The sequence below is a fragment of the Danio rerio genome, chromosome 7 (genome assembly GCF_052040795.2).
Source record: "Danio rerio strain M-AB ecotype USA chromosome 7, GRCz13ab, whole genome shotgun sequence".
NCBI classification, from domain to species: Eukaryota; Metazoa; Chordata; class Actinopteri; order Cypriniformes; family Danionidae; genus Danio; species Danio rerio.
Genome location: NC_141027.1, coordinates 62,266,556 through 62,285,971, shown reverse-complemented (window position 1 = coordinate 62,285,971; position 19,416 = coordinate 62,266,556). Strand labels below are relative to the sequence as shown.

The window sequence follows — 19,416 nt, the reverse complement described above, 5'->3', positions numbered from 1 at the left end:
TAAGAGGTAGCAACACTGAATCAAGACTATTTGCACGACTTTTGTGGATTCAATGAATGCTGTATAAAGCTTCAACAAACAAAAAAGTTGCCAAGTATTTTAATTTAGATTATTATTATTATGCTTTTTTATGGCTACAAACATGTTTCATTAAGATTTGGTATGAATGACGACTTGTGCTTTAATATGTTTTAATACGTTTAATATGTTTTTTAATATGTATGTAAGGGGTTTACATAAAGATTTAATAATTATATATGCATTTTAGCAAGGCGGCGAAGGGGTATTGCAGATGAAAGTGAAGAGGGTTGGGAAGTCACAGAAGAAAGTGAAAATGAACAGCGGAAGGGGAGGAGAAAGGAGGACAGTTAAGGAGGGGGATCGGTACAATGAGGTACCGGATCAAATTTCACAGGTGCCGGATCCGGCATGTTTTAGCACAAATTAAGCCCTGGTTCAGCTGCACGGTGTTCATTTTTAATCAATAGTTATCCACCAAACCCTGTCGAACCTTGATGATTTTGTTTAACACAGAGTAGATGATAGGGTTGATAGTGATAAGGTCGAACAGTCTTGTGACGTTTGGCTGTATAGGTATATCAGGAATTTGCTGTCCGTTGATGTAGATGGCCAGAAATAATCGTCATGGCCAAGCAAATAATAATAATTTGAATGTAAATAGGTCTTTGTCTGGTTTTTAAAAGTTTTTATCTTTGTAAGATCCGGTAAATGCATTATATGGAATTCCTACTACATCCGCCATTTTGTGATATCCGTGACCAACCTGCGTCAGTTGTGTCGCTTCACTCCTATTCATGAATTCTCTCACGGGGCAACATGGGATAGCGCAGTGTGCATGAGATGCGCACTTCATAATCTCGCCAGAAGTATTAGGTCATCCGGGTACTTCTCGCATACTGATTTTCGACTTCTATGAATAGGACATACTACTTGGCTCACTTACTAATTTTGGCGTACTGTATATTATGGAAGTATGCGGTTTCAGACAAGCCTTACTGTCAGGTTTGTTACTGGAATTGCCAAAACATCCGATACCATCTTGTGATAAATAAGCAGCTAACCAGTGCACCTCCGGTCATCCATAGGGATGTGTGAAATTATAAGTTTAAGTTAATACTAATGCAAGTTTAAGCTAATGGTCTTTCGGGTAGTTGATCAGAAGTCAGAGTTCTGAGAAAGAAAGTGTAACACATAATTTTGTCCATGATGGCGTTCAGCTGCACGGTGTTCATTTTTGATCAATAGCAATTAACCAGCTAAAACTTATGCTTGCCAGACATCCAATGCAGTAGTTCCACGTTAGAATTTATTTTTTTTTTTACGTTTCTCTTAGTGATGACATTTTGCATTAGTCTTTTGTTTTTCTTGTGTGAATAAAGTCTCTTTAGTTGTGCTCTTCTTCTTTATAGGATTACCACGCCTTCTGATTCCTGTCGGTTTAGTGCTAATTTCCAGCAAACAAATAAATAAAAAATATTAAATGTGGTAAAAAAAAAAAAACTAATATCCAAACACTCTTTCTATTCCTATCTGCCACATGTACATACCTGATTTGAGAGAGAGAGTTGTAATTTTATGGCCATTTCAGCTTCTATGGCTATGTCACGGCAAAGAGAAAATAGATCAAGTTTATCACGTTTTATAAATACCAATTATCTATCTAAAAATATTCTACCAATCAAAAAGTCATTAACAGCAATAAATAATATACAACGTAAAATACATAATATACACAATAATAATAATAATAATAATAATAATAATAATAATAATATGCAAGATAAAAATCTAAAACAGTTTTTTTTAAGATTTCCTTTTGATAAAAATTTTAGATGGATTCACATTTTAAAATATTTCATTTAAAGTCTCTCCACATAAAATTGTTGCCTGATAACATTAAAAATAGGGCATTCCATAAGAATATGTTAAACAGTTTGGTATCTGTTGCAATATTGACATTTTGGTGGTTCTTCTCCTTTAAGTAAATGTTCGTGCGCGAGTCTCTTGTGTCCAATGCGGCATCTTCTATAAACAATCTCATCATGTCTTAGATTCCCTTCCTATTTCTGGCTGGATTTCAAAAAGTTTATTCTCTGAGCACTGATCCCATTTTGTTTGCCAGTTGTTGAGAATATAGCTTTTTATTAGTGGCTTTAGATCCGAAGGTGGGATTTCATACTCCTTCAGCTTTCCTGCTAAGGCTGTTTTGGCAGCTTTGTCGGCTTATTCATTTCCAAGTAGACCGATATGTCCTGGGATCCAGCAGAAGACTATATTATAAAACTTTCTCTGTAATTCGTTCACTTTAATAAAAATGTCAATAATAATGGGATGCTTCAGTTTAAAAGAATTCAATGTCTGTAGACAAGATTTTGAGTCAGAAAAAATAATAAAATCGTGTTCTTCAGCATTTTCAATGTGTTCGCGAGCTAAAAAGAGAGCCTTTGCTTTGGCTGTAAAAATTAAGCATTGATCTGGAATGCGAATGCCGTAGTGTGATTGACCCATTTTTGCTGCAGAAACATGACTGTCCTTTTTTGATCCATCTGTGTATATTGGTTTATGAGTAGAATAAAAAAAATGTCTTCTGTTAGCAACTGCTTCTTGATATGTATATGGAAAAGTATCAGCCTTCTTTTGCTTGCTTAGATCTAGATTTACACGTAACTTTTTTAACCTCCATGGTGGGACCAGGCAAATGATAGTCTGGTGGATGGAATCAAGATTTACTTTTAGATTTTTTATGCGTGTTCTGATCCGTACACCAATGGTCGAATATAGCTGGGTCTTGCCTCATACAAATCCAGATATTGAGGTTGAAAGATTGCAGGGTTGTGTTGATTTGTTTTTATTTTTGATAAAAAAAATAGTAAGTTCTGGATTATGATGTAGAGATTATAAAAGACAGAAATTCATACTTACAGTTTTGTTTTTAGAAAATTTAAAACCATTTTCTGTAGACCCATATTTGAAGTTTAGAGTTTGTTTTAAAGTGTTTACAGGCATGTAGGTCTATATAGAAATTTCCTTTTGTAAATGAGGCTGTTAAATCCATCCAAGATAGAACATTTTGAAATAAACTTTTTTTTTTAATGACTATTGATCTAGGCAGTCTAGAGATTTGTACAACACTGGTTTCATGGTGATCAAGAAAAGAAAATCAGGCACTAGTTTGCAAAAGTATTTTTTTCACATTTTAACAAATGTTTAATTAATGGTTTTTGACAAAAGAATGGTAGCACTGGTTTTGTGTTCAGTATGGGACATATGGGCCATTATGGGTTTTGTGTACCTGTGCAATGCTGTAATACACTAATAATTACATAATTAGAAAACTCAATTGTCGCTTGTGGCTAATTTCTTTCAAAATTCATACAGACCTTTTAGAATCATGAGTTGAACATACCCTACTGAGTTTTGTTTCAATTGGCCATCATTTAACTTTGCCTAGTGTTAATTGGCTGATAGTGGCCATGATTTTTGAGATACGCAAATATCCTTAGTCCTTCATTCCACCTTGTACACTAGCTATGTTTCCATCTACCTATTCTTTGCGCGTTTTGGATGTGCAGATAAAAAAATCAGTTGAAATTTTGAAAATGCGCATAAAAACATATGCGCATAACCGAGTAGGATAAACATATTTTTCGATAAGAAAAGGAGCACATAAACTATTACGGACACTTTTACCAAACAAATTCCAGTTTGCGCATTAAAAAACGTCATGTGATTTTGTTATAAGAGATCATGTGATAATAAAAATGTGTGTAAATGCACAAACAAGCACACTGAGCACATGGTAAACCATCTGAAATGTTGTTTTTGGTTGTTTTAAAATGCCTTACAGTTTAAGTATTAAAGTAATTATAGTGTTATTATATTAATAATGACCTCCAGAATCAAGACTGTCTGTGCTCCGGTTCTGACACCTTCAAACTTCACCATGTGTTCATTGCCTTCAGAGGCGCAAGTCATTTATTAAATAAAGAAAAGATTGTTTTCTTCTCTTACTGAAGCAATTTCCAGTTTTACTGTTGATATTTGGCACCAGTTAATCAAGGGGATATTCCATAAACCAAGCTTACAGAAAAAGACAGGCTTATTTTGGTGAGTCAGGTTTTTTAATGGCGGATTCGGTTTCATAAATCAAATTTACGATAGTTCAAACTTAGTTACCCTGGCAACTTATGCTGGGAAACTAGCCTGGTCCAGAGCAGGCTAACTCTCAGGCTAAGTCTTAAGTTCAAGCTTAATCAAAGTAATTAATCAAGTAAAGTAGTTACCTGCCATAATCTGATGCCATTTTAATTCACTTAACCTCTTAATAATGATTAAAACTTTACAGTCACTTAATAGCAAAAAAAAATAATAAAAAAAATAATGAAAAAAAAATATATATATAAACTTTGCATTGGTACTGCATATTCTAATGTATATAAACAAATTTATTATTGTAAAGCATCCTGTAGAAAATAGTAATTTAAAAGAAAGATCTGTGAGGGGTGTTCTCAGCCTCAGCGCTCTCTCTCTCTCTCTCTCTCTCTCTCTATATATATATATATATATATATAATTTTTTTTTTTTTCAACTCAGTGCCTTTATTAATCAGGGATTGCCAAAGCGCAACGAACAGCCAACTTATACAGCATACGATTTATGCAGCGGATGGCTTTTCAGCTGCAACCCATCACTGGGAAACATTCATGCACACTCATTCACATTCTTAAACTATGGCCAATTTAGCTTATTCAATTCACCTATAGCGCATGCAGCAATTTGCAGCAGATTCGGAAGCAAATAAAAAATCCCACCGCTTGTGCGTGTACGGCTTTGTTCATTTTAAACCTATGTGCTTACATTTAAAAGATTTTGTATCTTACAGTGAGCCTGCAATGCATTAAAACTGCAACTGCAACATTTGGCAGTAAGCACAAATTCCCTCTCAGGCACATGTGCGTGGTCAAGCACAATTACTATGTATTATAACAAATATTTAATTTCATGTTAATAGGTCTAAATAATAGCCTAAATTTAAAAATATGCTACAAATGTAGCCTATTGAGCAATATGCAGTTTCGCGGCTCACTCGATGGGAACTGCTATGTCTAATATCAGAGTTCTTGAAGTTGCCATGGTAGCACACAACATAATTCATGTACAGTATCTATGCTCGACTTTTAAGGTTTCACTACAGAAACGTGCACATGCAGTTATCTAGATTATTTAAACTGAACTCAGACTAGTTCGATCAAATCATCTTCAACTTGCTGTTATGGAACCAATTTAAGCATGGACGTTTAGTTCGGCTCATTGAAGTCAGGCTTTTGACTTTAATCCCCGTTTTTCTTAACCACTTTTATGAAATAGCCACCAGGAAGTGTCAATTTTGCACGCTTTGACTCATTGGATGGAAACGTTGCTTTGTTCACAAGTCTTTTATGCAATAATTCAGTTTTGCACATAACGCTCATTCGCATTTTTGGATGAAAACATAGCAACTGACACTGCATGCCGAATTTCAAATTGATCAGACAAGTGGTTGTATCTTGTGGTTAACCTCATGTTGACCTCTTGCATACATGTTCAAAGTTTGATAAAAATATGTCAGTCCTATCATGAGTTATGATTGTTTTAGTAAATGTGGTTCTGCTTACTTTGAACATTTTGATCTTAACCACTTTAACCTAGGACTAGTTTGCAAAAGTAGGTTTTGGACACGGCTTGAATCATATAGAAAATCTGCACCCATGCAATATTGTTTAACCTGACAACTAAAATAGCCAAATTGATAAAGATATAGTTTATTAATTTGCTAGTGTTTTTTGTAATTACATGTGCTTTCTTAAATTGAAACATGTTAAGCACTTTCGGCCACCATAATTATTATCATTAATAATTTTCTGGATTTTTTTGTTCTGTCATGTAAAAAAAAATTAGAACAATTAATTTGTTTTTGTCTTTAATTCTCTAGTTAATGTCTAAATTACAAGATTACACAAATTCACACAGTCAGGCACATTGCTGTATTGATGATCTCATTAGAAAATGTAATAAAATAAACTATTTTCATCTTGAAGTTACACATTGTGCTTGAAAGATAATATAAAGACAAGAATAAAGACGGTGATTTACAAAATGTTTCTTTATTGCTAATATATTTAGCAAACATTACTTAAATTATAAAAGTTTTACATTTAACAGTGTCATGCTGTTTTAATGGTTTCTTGAGCATAATCCATATATAGGTAGACGGATACATAATTAGTTTTCACTCCTAAAATGCTCCAAAAAATCCTTCAAACTAACCCCCCCAAAAAAATGTTGGGGTCGTTTACTTTGTTGTAAATTGCCATTCATACAGACACTCACCCTTCATCAGGCTTCAGGTCGATTTGATAAATATTACTGCTCTTGAGAGTAACATGTCCAGCAATCTCTTCAAATGGGATAAATGTCACTGCATGTCCAACAATATCTTTAAAAAAGAAAGTAGTTTATAGTAAATGAAAAAAGCTATTATATTCTCATGGTTACAGGTTGTTTCTCACCTTTAACAATAACGTCTTTGTACATAACGTTACACTCTGCCGTTTTGGTCACTTTGGGAATAATGGTTCTGACTCCAACACACCAACGTCCTGCAGTATCAAGCTCCTTATTCGCATTATCGACGCGAAGAAACTGACAAATATGGCTGATCTCAATACTGCTCCCCAGAAGAGTAGATAATACCTGATTTAAACCTGAAGTGTCTACATCCCTGTACTTCGTCTCTGTTACGCCAGACAGTCTCTTGTTTACAACGTGTGGTTTATTGATCCAGACATCAGCAGCGGACCAAAAGTTCTCTGTGCTGCACTTATCTGTCATGTTAATTTCAGAACACGTTGTACGCTTTTAACCTTAACAATCAAGATTTGTAAAAAAAATATATATATAAAATAACAATAAGTTAATGCCCAGCCAAACACTTCACTCGCTTTATCTTTTTCCGCTTCGTAGTCTTTCGTCTTCTTTTGAGTTTGCCGGTTAGCCAGTAACCGATAGTTGCATTCCAGCCACCTACAGGACTGGAGTGTGGACCAAATAAGTATTAGGAAGAAAAGACTATCAGAGAAAGAAAATTGAAGAAAAAAAACTTCAAAACGTTCCAATACATGTTTTGCTGGATACATTATATGCAATATTTTTTTATAGGAAATGCCTAAGTCTCCAAAAATTAAGCAATATACATGGTGAGCCATTTACATGGATACACCTTAATAAAACTTATTGGGAATTTCACAAGAAAAACAGTGGTGTGCTTGGTTTAACGTTCTTTCATTAGTTATTTACAAGCCTTTTTACATATAATGTAACAGGACGTTAATATCACCAACCATTCCTATTTTATTAAGGTGTATCCACATAAATGGCCCACTCTGTATTCATAAATAGACTAATTAGAACTCATAAGAAAGATTTTTATTTTCTATGTTAAACCTTTTAATTTAATTAGGCAATTACATACACAAATATGCTGGACAGACAGGATGTCTAATATCTAGTACTTCAGGGCTGATTCAGATACCCTAAGGCAGGGGTTTTAAACTTTTTCAGCTGAGGGCCCTTTGTGTAGGGCGAATTCTTTTGGGGACCCCCAAAAATAAAAATGACGCCATCCCCTCAAATTAACAACTATACTTAATTTTTTTTATTGTATTATTCAATACATTTATACTATTATATATTATTCAATACATTTATTTTATTCATTATCTGGATTATTTTTGGAAGATGTTAGTTGAGTTGACATGGTTTCAGTGCTTCAATCTATTGATCAAATCTTCATGCGCAGTGTTCATTGTGGTCTGCTCTCACTGAATTCCATCAAGCCATATTTTGTGTACGAGTCGTCACTTTACACAGTTTTTTATGCCATTTTTATGCTTTTTTTCTGCCTATGCACAGCTAGACTCTTCTGTATTTACCCTTACAGCTGAGAGTCTAAAGATTTAAAGCTTTAAAGTTTTAAAGAGTTTTGTCATTCATTAGCCTGTTAACAGTTAACTGTACTGTTGTAACTAGCAATACTACAATGGAGGCTGTAGTGGTTCAGTGTGTTTTGTTTATTTTTATTCCTTTTTTTTTTGTGCACATCATAATTTACTCAGGTCGACAATCCTGACTTGCACTGATAAAAAATAATTTCCTAAATGCAATCTAGAATTGGGTATTCAAGTTCAAACAGCCACAAGTTTTACTTTGCATAATTTTAGAAGCTTTGCTGACTTTAAAATGTTCATACCAGTTTGTTCTATTAATATTAATACTGAACATTACATTTAAATTAGTTACACAAATAAATATGGGAAAAAGTGGAACATCTTGAAAAAAAGCATTTATATTCAGAGTATTAAAATTTGATCAGATATGTTGAGCTCCATTAAATACAGGGCACTAATACGTTTTAATATTTAATAATTAATTAGCCCTATAACATAACACAAACAAATACATTATAATTTTTATAGGCTATAGTGGTTTTACTCAGGGTGTATACAATTTAGATTTTTTTAATCATCCAGTTATGAACCAATGTGAGTATGAGGTCCACAGCAGAGCTCATCCAGCTGTCATTTGTGTAACAGGAGTGAAACTCTGAGAACTCGCTGTTGTGATGACAGCTCCATTCATTGTTATTGCAGCACTTTTTGCTTTACAATTGTAATATGTTTGTTTGCCATGCTGCAAAGAGGACCGTCTGTACAATGCAAAGTGTAAAGCCTGTCGCACTGTGGACGAGGTGCAATGTTGTGCCGTGTCTTTATAATGCTATTTGTTCCCTATGAGTGAAGCCTGCGCAGAGAGGCGCGCACTCCGCAGCACAACAGCTGATCGGTTACTTAGGAACGCAAGCCATAAACAGGGAAGTGCTTTCATGATGTTCTTATTGATCATGTATTTTAACTGAAATATAGTCGGTTAAACAGACCTGAGCATTCATTTAGTTGTTTAGCGTAAAATAGGTAAGCGTAAGTGAAAGGTAAACGTCGTCAGGTGCAGCAGACAAGCGCCAAAAATCACAGAAAGCGCCTGGCCAGAAGCGCTTATTCAATAAAAGTCCCTGTGCACAGAGGCGGGCCGCTGCGCTTCTTTTCCTGTGTCACGAAAGTGTCAACTGCTTTTAAATGACATAAGCATAAAGCTTAATTTTTGCAGTACTTTTGAGCTCAAATTATAATAAAAACTATATTAACTTTCAGAATGATGCGGGACACAAAATTCATCCATGTGGGCCCATTGATTACCCCTCATCTAAAATTTCTTTGCGGCCCCCCTAGCGCCATCTGGCGGCCCCCAGTTTGGTAACCCCTGTGATATGTTATACTCTGTTTTATACTTCATTGCTTCCACAGCTTGTTTTTGAGCATTGCATCCTAAATATGCTGAACTATGAGGACCTCCTAGGTTCAGCACCTAGGTTCGACTAGATCCCCACATTCACCATAATTGTGTTCACCTCCACATTTACAACATCTTTGCTTTCCTTTACAAACTTCTGCTACATGACCCAGTCTTTAGCACTTGAAAAACCTCAATGCAGGTTTAATGAACGCTCTTACTGGATAACATATCCCATTTTTACATTATCTGGTAGTTGCTTCCCATTCATGATTATCATTACTGTTGTACTTGGCTCTCTTTTCCCACTTCTATTTGTTGTCAACCTTTTTACATCTGTTACCTTTTCACTTATTAACTGACTTCTTAATGTCTCGTCTGATAAAGACAGCAGAACTCCAGTTATCACTCCTTTAATGCCACTTACCTCTCCTGGTACGTGGCATTTAACTCCGACTCCTCCTATCTCCTTCATTTTAATAAGCATTTCTTGTTGTTTTTTGTTCAGACAAAATACAAGATCTCAGTTGTTTGATAAATATCTGGCTGAATTTATTTCCCCAACAGCTTTTTTAAACATTTTTGTTAATCTCATGGGAATATTCATCTCATATGCTTGAAAACATCATAACTTTATAATCATCCTCCATCCAAATTGTTTTGCTTCTTCCTTCTCCTCCTCCTGCTGCTACCTCCTCAGAGTCTGAACTTCTGTTCTTGCGCTTCTGAGATCTCTGTTCAACCTGATACCAATCATCTTCCATATCTAAGTTGGTTGAATCATCGTCATCGTCTAAATTTCCACCTTCATTCTCTTCATTCACACCACAGCTGTCGCTAAACCCGATACGCCGTCTTTCCATCGCCATCTCCTCCTCGCCGCCTGCTGTATTGAACTGCATTTCCCACCGCCTGGTACCCTTTCTTGTGTTTGGGACCCTTTCGAAAGGGTGCCGAAAAAGTGGTACGGTACGGTTTGGTTCGGTACGCCTTTTGACAGTGGAAACAGCCATTAAAGCGTACTAAACCGAACCGTACCGTACCACTCAGTGGAAAACGGGCCATAAGTGAGTTTGCCTATCACCAGTAAACAGGCTAATGCACCAAAATACTGGATAATTAATAAACAGAAAGGAAGCAGTGTCTTGTGGTTCGTGGGGGTTAGCTTAACAAATGTGATGAAAAGAAACTTTTCATCAGCGTGTATATATGCTGATTTATATGCTGATTATTTAACAATCAAAATGATACCAATCTTGCAATTATGAAATCCACATCATAAAAAATGTAGGAAAACAATAATTAGAATAATAATAAAGCAAAAAGGGTATATGCCACATTAATATTTACAATAGAAAAAAGAAGTTTAGTTGTTAGTATAGATCTGGTTGCTTTTTGTCCTTAGGGCAGGGGTTTTCAAACTGGGGGCCGCGGCCCCCTGGGGGGCCGCCAGATGGCGCTAGGGGGGCCGCAAAGAAATTTTAGATGAGGGGTAATCAATGGGCCCACATGGATGAATTTTGTGTCCTGCATCATTCTGAAGGTTAATATAGTTTTTATTATAATTTGAGCTCAAAAGTACTGCAAAAATTAAGCTTTACGCTTATGTCATTTAAATGCAGTTCACACTTTCGTGACACAGGAAAAGAAGCGCAGCGGCCCGCCTCTGTGCACGGGGACTTTTATTAAATAAGCGCTTCTGGCCAGGCGCTTCCTGTGATTTTTGGCGCTTGTCTGCTGCACCTGACGGCGTTTACCTTTCACTTACCCTTACCTATTTTACGCTAAACAACTAAATGAATGCTCAGGTCTATTTAACTGACTATATTTCAGTTAAAATACATGATCAATAAGAACATTATGAAAGCACTTCCCTGTTTATGGCTTGCGTTCCTAAGTAACCGATCAGCTGTTGTGCTGCGGAGTGCGCGCCTCTTTGCGCAGGCTTCACTCATAGGGAACAAACAATGACTGTAAAAAATATGGACCATGCGACAGCCCCTTTTCCCATTGAACGCTTTGAGGGCAAAACGCCTGCTTGATGGGCACAAACTGTCGCAAAAGACTGCTGAAATTGGAGCCTTGACATGCGCAGAAGGACTGTCTGATGGAGCGAGAGGAGGAGCCGCGAAAATGAGAGTCGAGCTTCCAACCAAACGCTTTATGTAAAATCAACCATGCCCCCCGAACTTCTCAGCATGCGTTTGCTGTCATATCAACACAAATGGATGTAATAACGTTAACAAATATGAGGGTTTTATATATTCAATCGCGCCAGCTCCGGGCGCATAACCTACTCGCAGCATCGCGGGCTGATTCCGGCTCGCATGCGGCAGCGCCGGCTCGCTCGGCCGCCGCATCTGGCTCGATTGACTCGGGCTGGAATCGGGCAGTGAGTCCAGGCATCTGGAGAAAGTCCAGCAGAGGTAGTCAGTCTGAGCTCTGAGGGGTAAGTCTCCGGCTGGAATCTAGCTGGAACTGCCCCTAGTGTATGTTGCTATCTGGGTGGCTAGGCGTACGTGTATCAGCAAACTAATAAAGCCCGAAAAAAGCCCTGACCTTAGCGAATAAACAGTGTTCCACCAGGATCATGTATGTCAGAAACTGTAGTTTACTGCTGAACTCATTTTGTCATGGTAAAATAACACAGAAATCGAATAATAACACTTCTGTCGAAGCTCAGACGCGCTGCTTTGAGAAACTGTCAATCACAGCTGTCAATCACGATGACAGGCCCAGCATTAAATTACTGCTAAAAACAAACTGTTTACAAAAATGAAGATCTGTACCTATTTCAGCACAATAACCAGTGCCTTAATCGACCAGAACCATCTTTCGGGACAGTTTATTGCAAGTGTAATTAATTTTTTTATTTGGGCTGAAGTCTCCTTCATTAACACGGAGGTTATGACTTGTACTGCAGCCAGCCCCCAGGAGGCGATCTAACGGCCGAGACCTTCACTCAAACGCAGGCTTGCGGCACACTTGGGAACAAATAGCATTATAAAGACACGGCACAACATGGCACCTCGTCCACAGTGCTACAGGCTTTACACTTTGCATTTTACAGACGGTCCTCTTTGCAGCATGGCAAACAAACATATTAAAATTGTAAAGCAAAAAGTGCTGCAATAACAATGAATGGAGCTGTCATCACAACAGCGAGTTCTCAGAGTTTCACTCCTGTTACACAAATGACAGCTGGATGAGCTCTGCTGTGGACCTCATACTCACATTGGTTCATAACTGGATGATTAAAAAAATCTAAATTGTATACACCCTGAGTAAAACCACTATAGCCTATAAAAATTATAATGTATTTGTTTGTGTTATGTTATAGGGCTAATTAATTATTAAATATTAAAACGTATTAGTGCCCTGTATTTAATGGAGCTCAACATATCTGATCAAATTTTAATACTCTGAATATAAATGCTTTTTTTCAAGATGTTCCACTTTTTCCCATATTTATTTGTGTAACTAATTTAAATGTAATGTTCAGTATTAATATTAATAGAACAAACTGGTATGAACATTTTAAAGTCAGCAAAGCTTCTAAAATTATGCAAAGTAAAACTTGTGGCTGTTTGAACTTGAATACCCAATTCTAGATTGCATTTAGGAAATTATTTTTTATCAGTGCAAGTCAGGATTGTCGACCTGAGTAAATTATGATGTGCACAAAAAAAAAAGGAATAAAAATAAACAAAACATCTCTATGTAATGATAAAACATCCACTACAGCCTCCATTGTAGTATTGCTAGTTACAACAGTACACACAGCAAAATGTGGGGACCCAAAACAACTCTATGGGTGTTAATTTCAACACTTTGAAAGTGTCTCATGGGGTCCACTCAAAACAGACTTAAATCAACACTTTCAAAAGGGTTGGCACATTGACACCGAAGTAAGGGTTAATTTTAACTCAGGGCAGAGTTAAAAAATGTAACTATATTTAACACCACCTGGTGTAATATATTATTTTATTCAACTCTCTTGAGTGTAAATATGGTAAAAAGGTCAAATAGACTGTAAATTACAAAATAAAAAATATTTTATTTGAAAACATTCACAACTTCAACAATTCATTCAGTTTTTAAAATGCAACAATGTCAAATATGCTTTAAATGTTTTATTAGTACAGACAGTATCAACAAAATATGATGTCCAAACTTGATGTTTCATCAGAGCAATTTGAAAGTTCAATATAGCGTCACTCATAGTTTTCTTCTGAACGCATAGTTTTCTTCTGAAATTACATTTTAAACAACTTGGCGTGCAAATCTTTCACTTCTGGTGTTTCCTTGGTCCTCCATATCAAACACAGCAGTTTAAATGAAGGTATAAATGCTGTAAACTTGTGTGAAAACAAACTGGAGCTAGGAAATCTCATCAAGCATGTCCTGTGAATGAAGTGCTTCCCAGCCACAGGATGACCTTTTTATCCATGACGATGTACAGTAGTAGCTGCTGATCGCTCGTCTGGTGGTTCCTGATGCACGGATATAGGGTGATGCTCATCTAAGAACTCTTCAAGACTCCAGCATGACTAAGAAAAATGTTTGAAAACAAATTGCAATCAAATTCTATGATATATTTAAAAGAACATTTAAAGTAAATAAAACATTCAAGAAATCTAAACTCACCTTTTGAAAATCTTCATGATGATCCACAACTTGACTCTCCCAGCTGGTTGAGGTGACAGGATATGGAAAAGTAGAAAAAACACATATATCACTGTTGGATCTCCAAAAACAATTAGGTTAACCACTATGACTAGAACTGGAAAAACAGCCAGCTGTCTGTCCAGAATCCTGAATTTAACACAACACTTGGAGCTAAATTTAGAGGAGCTTAAAATCTTTTATATCATTTAGTGATGCTGACTTCCCCAAAATATTGGCCACAGTGTAAAAAATATTCATAAACTTACAGTTTTCTGTAAGCGTGTGCGTGCGTGTGTGTGTGTGTGCGTGTTTCTTTACCAGATTCAACTTGTTAGGCCCTTTCAAGTCCAGTATTGAGGCCACCTTTACTGGAGTCTAGCAGATGTTTCAGGTCCAAATATAATCTAAAATATTAGGATAAGCAGAAGAGGAAAAGTGCAAAGCAAAGAGCAAAACATTATTTAAGTAACAGTTCACCCACAATACAAAACTTATCACCTTCATGTCATTTGTTATTCTCTAATGCTCTAATACCCTCTCAGCTTATTGTGAAACAAATACAGAACTTTATCAAACATACCTTCATTATTATCACCACATATGACCAAGAAGGTGTGCTTGGTCATTTCACCAACTCTGGAAATACACCATCCGTCTCTAATCAGCCACTGTCACAGGGTCTTGTGTTATTGTACATAGAACTGTGGCTGTTAAAAAACAACAACACATTAGTATCTAACACATATGCATAACCTTCAGATAAAAAAAGAGAGATGAATATCACAAAGTATGCCTCACACTTTTTCAGATATCTTTTGATTCAGATGTTGATTATTGATAATAAATCTACAAATCAAACCTGTATCATCATTAGGCTGCTCAAATATGAATCAGTTGATTAATTTTACAGACAGGTGGCTGTTTACAACGCACTAATAAAACGGAAATGTTGTGTACAGTACATGCTAAGTTTAGCCTATAGTTTTAAGCACAATATCATGCGAGAGAAAAAGCTTGACTAAGATGTTCCTGACAACAGAAATAGCCTAACTTACTAACGTCAGACATCCCGAGTTGAGAAAAGTCATTTTCGGGGGATACAGAGTTGATTTGCGGGAGGTAGCGGGAGAGGTAAGTACCTGAAGAGCAATGGGATGAGCTGCGCGCGACGTACCTGAAGAGCGGTGGGGGTGACTTGCGCGCGACGTACCTGAAGAGCTGGGAGGGATGCGGTGGAGAGGGGCGTGCAAAGTGTTTAATGACCGGGCGGGAGACGCGCGATTTCCGGGAGATGATCATTCATTTGCGGGCATCTACTTGGGCATCTGGGAGTCTCTGTGCATTTGCGGGATAACGTTAACGTTAGTCCCGCAACTTCCGGGAGACTTCTGTAACGTTAAATGTCTGATAAAGTGCAAACGCGGTCATTTAAGGACATTAATGTTAACATTCCGACTTTAATGGTTGTCAACACTTAATATAATTCAAGCGTACGTTATCACACGAGTCTAAGTTATGGACTAACGGTATATGGACGGCCACGAATGAACCAGTTTAAAAGGGTCGCGGTGTTTAAAATAACCAAATTAACGTACACGAATAACAAACAATCATTTGTTTCAGTCAGGAAGCCTTTTACAAGTAAGCATATGTTCATTTACTCACCAGATATGTTTTAGAAACTCTCCAGAGCTTATGGAAACCGTCCTGTGTTGCCGTTAGCATCCGGGCAGAGTACTTAGGCTAACGTTAAACGGCTCCGGGGATTCCCTCGCTAGTTTGCTTGGAATTAAAGGAGAAGTGTCGATTTTATTTTACAGATGGGTAACAACGCACAAAATGGCATTAAGCGTGACAGAAATGTGTTGAACATGTACATTTGATGTTTTATGCACTATGTATGCGTGAGCATTTATAAAAACATTCTTGAAAAGAACTCAATATTAATGCAGTTAAGCTAGATACACAAACGACCATGAATGAACCGCAGAAGTTTAAAATTGTCACTCCATTCTAAAGTTATTAACTTAACAACATGTTTACAACTGTATTTCCTTAAAGAAAGTCAGTAAAATACCAACATTTAGGTAGTTTGACTCACCAGTTGCTGTGCTAAACCTCAGATGGAAAATGGCGTCTGGAAAATTCTTCAGTGACTGGGGCTGCATGAATTCCCGGATGTTGGAAATAACACCACCAAGTGTTGAAAAGATAACTCCTTGATTTCGCACTGAATAAAAACAATTCTAACTCTAATTATATTCATTTATCAAAATCTAACTCTTTAACGTCAACACTTTACTCTCAAATGCTTCAACACCGAGAATTTAACTCAGATGAATTTGCTGTGCAGTTAACTGTTAACAGGTTGATAAATGACAAAACTCTTTAAAACTTTAAAGCTTTAAATCTTTAAGACTCTCAGCTGTAAGGGTAAATACAGAAGAGTCTAGCTGTGCATAGGCAGAAAAAAAGCATAAAAATGGCATAAAAAACTGTGTAAAGTGACGACTCGTACACAAAATATGGCTTGATGGAATTCAGTCAGAGCAGACCACAATGAACACTGCGCATGAAGATTTGATCAATATTGAAGCACTGAAACCATGTCAACACAACTAAAATCTTACAAAAATTTATCCAGATAATGAATAATGTAAATTTATTGAATAATATATAATAATATAAATGTATTGAATAATACAATTTTAAAAAAATTAAGTACAGTTGTTAAATTGAATGCAACATTCCTTCCTCTTTTCCACATTATTCCATCGTCTGCATACAATTCTGTATTAATTCCTGGAGCCACAATTTTAAAAATATCATTAATCATAATGTTAAAAAAGTATGGGACTGATCACACTTCCCTGTGGTGTTTTGTTTTCTGTATTCACTATTTGTGAAACTTCACTACCCACTTGGACTTGAATTGTTCTATCAAATAAAAAACTCAATACCCAATTAAACATTCTTCCCTCAATACCAATAGTCTTCATTTTAATTAGTAATTTCTCTTTCCAGAGCATATCATATGCTATTTCCATATCAAAATAAATTGCTACCAATCCCTCTTTAACTGCAATAGCTTTTTTAAACATCTGTTTCCAGTTTTACTAATGCATCTAATGTTGATCGTCCTTTTCTAAAACCGTATTGATATGGTGCTAAAATTTATTTAATGTCAAATATATAATAAAGCCTATTTACAATCATTTTATCTATTAGTTTGCACAGGTTTGATGTAAGAGCAATTGGTCAGTAGTTCCCTGCTATTGAAGCATCTTTCCCTGGTTAAGCTATGGGTATTATTATAGCATGCTTCCAGGACCTTGGTAATCTACCTTCTGTCCAAATTTTATTATAGACCTCCAATACAAGTTTTAGTATTTTATAATTTGCTTGCTTAAGCATAATGTAATACCATCTCGTCCAGGTGCTGTATGTTTAATTTTATTCAAAACTCGCTAAAGTTCCCAAATTTTAAAGCCCTCAACTAATGCTCCCTCTCCTTTTTATCTTTTATTATAAATGTCTTCATGTTGAGTCAAAATTTCTCTTCTTTTCTTTCTCACTGAGGTTTTCTTTACTATGAGCTTTCTGAAAGGTATTAGTAACTCTGCCTTCTCCTTTTCTGTAATAGCCGTTTTCCCTTCTCCTGATATTACTGGTATATTTCTAGTTTTATAAAATCCAATCATCTTTTTTAACATATTCCATACTTCTCCTAATTGTGTTTCCTTTCCAATAGATGCACAATACTCCCTCCCAAAAAAATGTTTTTCTTGTTTAATTGTTTTTCTTGCCTTTGCTCTCTCTCTTTGATATTCTATTACAGCTTCTGATGTCAAAGTTCTTTTCAACATTCTATATGCTTTATTTCTACTTTATATTGAGTTTTTCATTCATTATTCCACCAAGGCACAACCTTCTTCTTACTATTCCCATTAGTTTTTGGTATACATTCTTCTGCAGTTGTGATTAAAATTAAACTTAATTCCTCTGTACATTTGTCAATGTCATCTTCTGTATTATAATTCTTTACTTTTTCTTCACATATTTGATTATACTTTCCCCAATCAGCTTTCTCAAATTTCCATCTATTTTGTTTTATCAATATACTTCTTTCCATTTCTAATCCTATTTTACATATAATTGGAAAATGGTCACTCCCTACTGTTGACTGCTCTACCTCCCATTGGTATTTAACAGATATTGCAGCTAACACTATTGTTAAATCTAAACATGATTTTTCTTGTTTTCTAATATTAAATCTTGTTCCCCTACCATCGTTTAAGCATACTAGTGAATTATCTTCCATATAATCTTCCACCACTATTCCATTTGTGTCTGTGTTCATACCACCCCACACCACACTATGTGCATTAAAATCCCCACACCATATCCCTATACTTTCATCTTTTCTCCAAATATTATTCAGCTCCACTAATGATATTTGCTTACATGGATTGTAATAATTAATTATTTATACTTTTCTTAGTGCTGTCCACACTTCAACCTTAACACATTCATATTGTGAATCTACACTTATTTCCCTATAAGCCACCCCATTTTTTTATATAAATGTTGCACACCTACCACCTGAAGTTCCTGCTCTGTCTTTTTTAATACATACCCTGGAATGACAAAGTCCCATCGCTATTTAAGCCATGTTTCTTGAATACATATTAAATCAGGCACGTTTGTCATTTCATGTATAACCTTCTTAAATTCTTGGCCATTCGTGATTAAACTCCTGGCATTCCATTGGATTATCCTGAATGTCATTTTATTTTATTAGCCTTTGCTTGTCTGGGGGTTCTTAAAGGGTTTGAATTACTCTCAGGTTGCCCTATAGAGACTGAATTACCTCAATTGACACTTCTGTTATTCCTAGATGATGAGATGCTGCAGATATTATGATTTTTAGTTTCTTTGTTCTTTTGTTAGTTTGAGCTGTACAGTTGATTACTTCTGCAATAAATGCTATAAAATTTACCTTGCTGACCATGAGTTAATCTGCATCCTGATTTGTTTTGAGGGTTGCTATTGATTTATTTGATCCTTCATCTGCATTTATAACTTGATAGCTCTTTGTGTTTCTTTGTTCATCTTGAATTTTCTTTACAGCTTAATCATATGATATGATCCACCAAAAGTAGATTTAAAATTACATGAAAACAAAAGAGAGATGGAAGAAGTTGGTAAGCTTAATAATGCATATTACTCATATCTACAAATATATACAGATGGTTCAAAGATTATGGAATCAGGAAGGACAGGAGTGGCATTCTATGTCTAGGTTACTAGTTTAGGTTACCAGCATTTTAAAATAAAAGGTTT

General features: G+C 35.9%; 1 protein-coding gene and 1 long non-coding RNA gene across 4 annotated transcripts in view; both read right to left on the bottom strand.

Annotated features, from left to right (window-relative positions):
* The window catches only part of trmt44 (tRNA methyltransferase 44 homolog), a 39,238-nt gene extending 32,209 nt beyond the window's left edge, over nucleotides 1–7,029 (bottom strand). For 2 of the 3 annotated variants that reach the window (XR_015494709.1, XM_087259230.1), the window contains exons 1-2: nucleotides 6,570–7,029; nucleotides 6,391–6,496 (exon numbers count right to left, since the gene is read on the bottom strand). Coding sequence is in view for 2 of the 3 variants with exons in the window: in XM_087259230.1 (XP_087115356.1) it covers nucleotides 6,391–6,496; nucleotides 6,570–6,891 (428 nt within the window). In the remaining variant the exon portion in view is untranslated. 3 annotated transcript variants of the gene reach the window in all.
* A 6,494-nt stretch (nucleotides 7,030–13,523) lies between these two features.
* Nucleotides 13,524–16,231, bottom strand: LOC147843228 (uncharacterized). Its single transcript, XR_015496366.1, has 6 exons — nucleotides 16,175–16,231; nucleotides 15,739–15,855; nucleotides 14,654–14,780; nucleotides 14,392–14,477; nucleotides 14,053–14,095; nucleotides 13,524–13,955 (listed from the first exon to the last, which is right to left on the bottom strand). It is a non-coding gene; the product is annotated as an uncharacterized LOC147843228 (long non-coding RNA).
* Nucleotides 16,232–19,416: the final 3,185 nt, after the last annotated feature.